The following is a 2,401-nucleotide window of genomic DNA, read 5'->3' on the forward strand; positions in this document are numbered from 1 at the left end:
AGGTCAAATTTTGCTCTTGAAATTGGCCTTGTGCTGGCACGAGGATCACCGCAACCTCATTTAACCTTTCGGTAGTAGAAGACTCTCTTTGAGACAAGCTAAAGGTGAGGGACACCAAGAAATAACAGGCAACACCCACTCTTGTAGTACTCTCGCATAGAATATAATTTCCCGAGTCTGGCTTGCTTCCCTTTTCCTTTTTTTTTGCAATGCTTAGACCTTACATATTTATAGTGTACAAGGGTCGTGACCCCCAAACACCAACTGACACCATCCTTGCACCTCTTTGGGTCGGTACTCTTTCAGTTACCGCACCCCCTCATAGCTATGACACTGAGCCTTTAACCGCTTTTAGTCGCACCCCTTGGCGAACGCAAGCGCCTCCTAGGCGCACACCATCAACCATTTTATTGAGGGTCTGACAAGCCTCCCCCACCAGATGAATCTGACGCTCTCGCCGGGTTGATTTTTTTAGGTAGGCCAGGATCAAATCCTCAAACTGCCATAGAATAGTGTCCTTCTCCCAAGTTGCTTTCTCTATCGGGAGTCCTTTCCATTTGACTAAGAAGTAGGTCCTCCGGTTCTTCTTGCTTTGGCCCTCCACCCTTCTGTCCATGATGAACTCAGCTTGCTTCTGAAATTGTGTCTGTATGTTTGGTGGAGCACGTCGTGGCACCATCCGTGAAGGTTCCTCTGAGTCTTCATGGTACTCCTTGAGAAAACTAACATTGAACACTAGATGCACCTTAATCCTCTCTGGAAGTTCTAGCCTGTAAGCTGAGCGGCCAATCCACTTGGTTACCCTGAAATGCCCATCATACCAAGGAATGAGTCCTTTGTGCACCGTCTTCCTTAAGATCTTTTTCCAAATCTGGGGAGTGAGTTTCAACAATACTCTATCCCCAACTCGGAACTCAAGTGGTCGACGCCTCTCATCTGCCCATTTTTTCATCTGCCACTTGGCCCTTGCCAAGCAATCTTGCACCTCTTCTGTCCTCTCGTGTCACGCTCTTGCGAACCAGTATGCCGCAGAACAACAACCATGATCCTTCTGCTTCACTACCTCATGAGGAGTGAAGGGTTGTTGTCCAGTTGCCAACTTGAACGGACTTTGACCAGTCATCGAGGTCTGTTGCAGATTGTAGCAGAATTGAGCAATGTCCAACAAATCCATCCAATTTTGTTGGTTGGCCAGTACATAATGCCTGAGATATTCCTCCAGCAAGGCATTAATGTGTTCAGTCTGACCATCTGTTTGTGGATGATTGCTTGTCGAGAAGTTGAGTGTGGAGCCCATCATTTTAAATAAGGTTGTCCAAAACCTCTCCATAAATCATACATCACGATTACTCACAATGTTCAACGGCAATCCCCAGTACTTCACAATATGTTTCTGGAACAATTATGCAGTAATCTCTGATGTGCATTCCTTTGGAGCAAAAATGAGCGTTACATACTTTGAAAACCTGTCCACCACAACCATAATAGATGTAAACCCTTCTACCTTGGGTAATTCGGAGATGAAATCCATCGATATACTCTCCCATGGTCTGGTCAGCGTCAATAGGGGATCCAACAACCCAACAACTTTTTTCCTTTCCATCTTGTCTTGTTGGCATACAAGACAAGTCCTGACATATAAGTCAATGTCCTTTTCCATCCTCAACCAGTAATAATTAGATGATAGGAGTGCCATCATGCGCTCTTGTTCGAGATGCTCCGCCCAAAGGGTGTCATGCGCCTCCTTTCGTAACAGCCTTCGCAAGCCGCCACTGTTAGGCACATAGGGCCACCTTCCTTTAGCATAGAGAACACCATCCTCTATCCAGAACCGCCTTGTCACACCCTCCTCCACTTGTTTCAGCAAACGGATAGTGACTAGATCCTTCTATGTTTCTTCCTTCAAACTCAGCAAGATATCTTCAGATACTTGAGTGGTTGAAGCGACAACCACCTCAGGTTCCTCCTTGCGGCTTAAGGCATCAACGACCAAGTTTTCCTTTCCTGACTTATACTGCAACTCAAAGTCGAACGCTGCTAAGAAATCTTGTCATCTGACTTGTTTAGGCATCAACTTCTTTTAAGTTGCAGAGCAACTTATAGCAACAATGTTTGTCCAAACGATGAACTTAGAGCCCAACAAGTAGTGCCTCCATGTTCGTAGGCAATGTACCACCACCGTCATCTCTTTCTCATGAACAAAGTACCTTCTCTCTGTATCAAGTTTCTGACTTTCAAAGGCAATTGGGTGTCCCTCCTGGACTAGCACCCCTCATATTGCAAAGTCTGATGCATCGGTGTGGACTTTAAAAGCCTTCCCAAAATCTGGCAGACAAAGGATGGGTTTTGACGTTACCACCCTCTTCAACATGGTGAATGCTTCCTGGCATTCAACAGACCA

At 45.8% G+C, this 2,401-nt stretch overlaps 1 protein-coding gene across 1 annotated transcript; it reads right to left on the reverse strand.

Moving 5' to 3' along the window:
• Nucleotides 1-325: 325 nt before the first annotated feature.
• On the reverse strand, nt 326-952 carry LOC149822897 (uncharacterized). The gene has a single exon (XM_089980403.1). The coding sequence runs from the start codon at nt 950-952 to the stop codon at nt 326-328; it is 627 nt and encodes a 208-aa protein (XP_089836529.1).
• Nucleotides 953-2,401: the final 1,449 nt, after the last annotated feature.

This window comes from Nuphar pumila, chromosome 11 (assembly GCF_984573655.1).
Source record: "Nuphar pumila chromosome 11, dmNupPumi1.hap1.1, whole genome shotgun sequence".
Classification (NCBI taxonomy): domain Eukaryota; kingdom Viridiplantae; phylum Streptophyta; class Magnoliopsida; order Nymphaeales; family Nymphaeaceae; genus Nuphar; species Nuphar pumila.

What these genes read in the sequence shown, in the direction of transcription:
- LOC149822897 (XM_089980403.1), bottom strand. Translation starts at nt 952, where the DNA reads ATGAAAAAATGGGCAGATGAGAGGCGTCGACCACTTGAGTTCCGAGTT.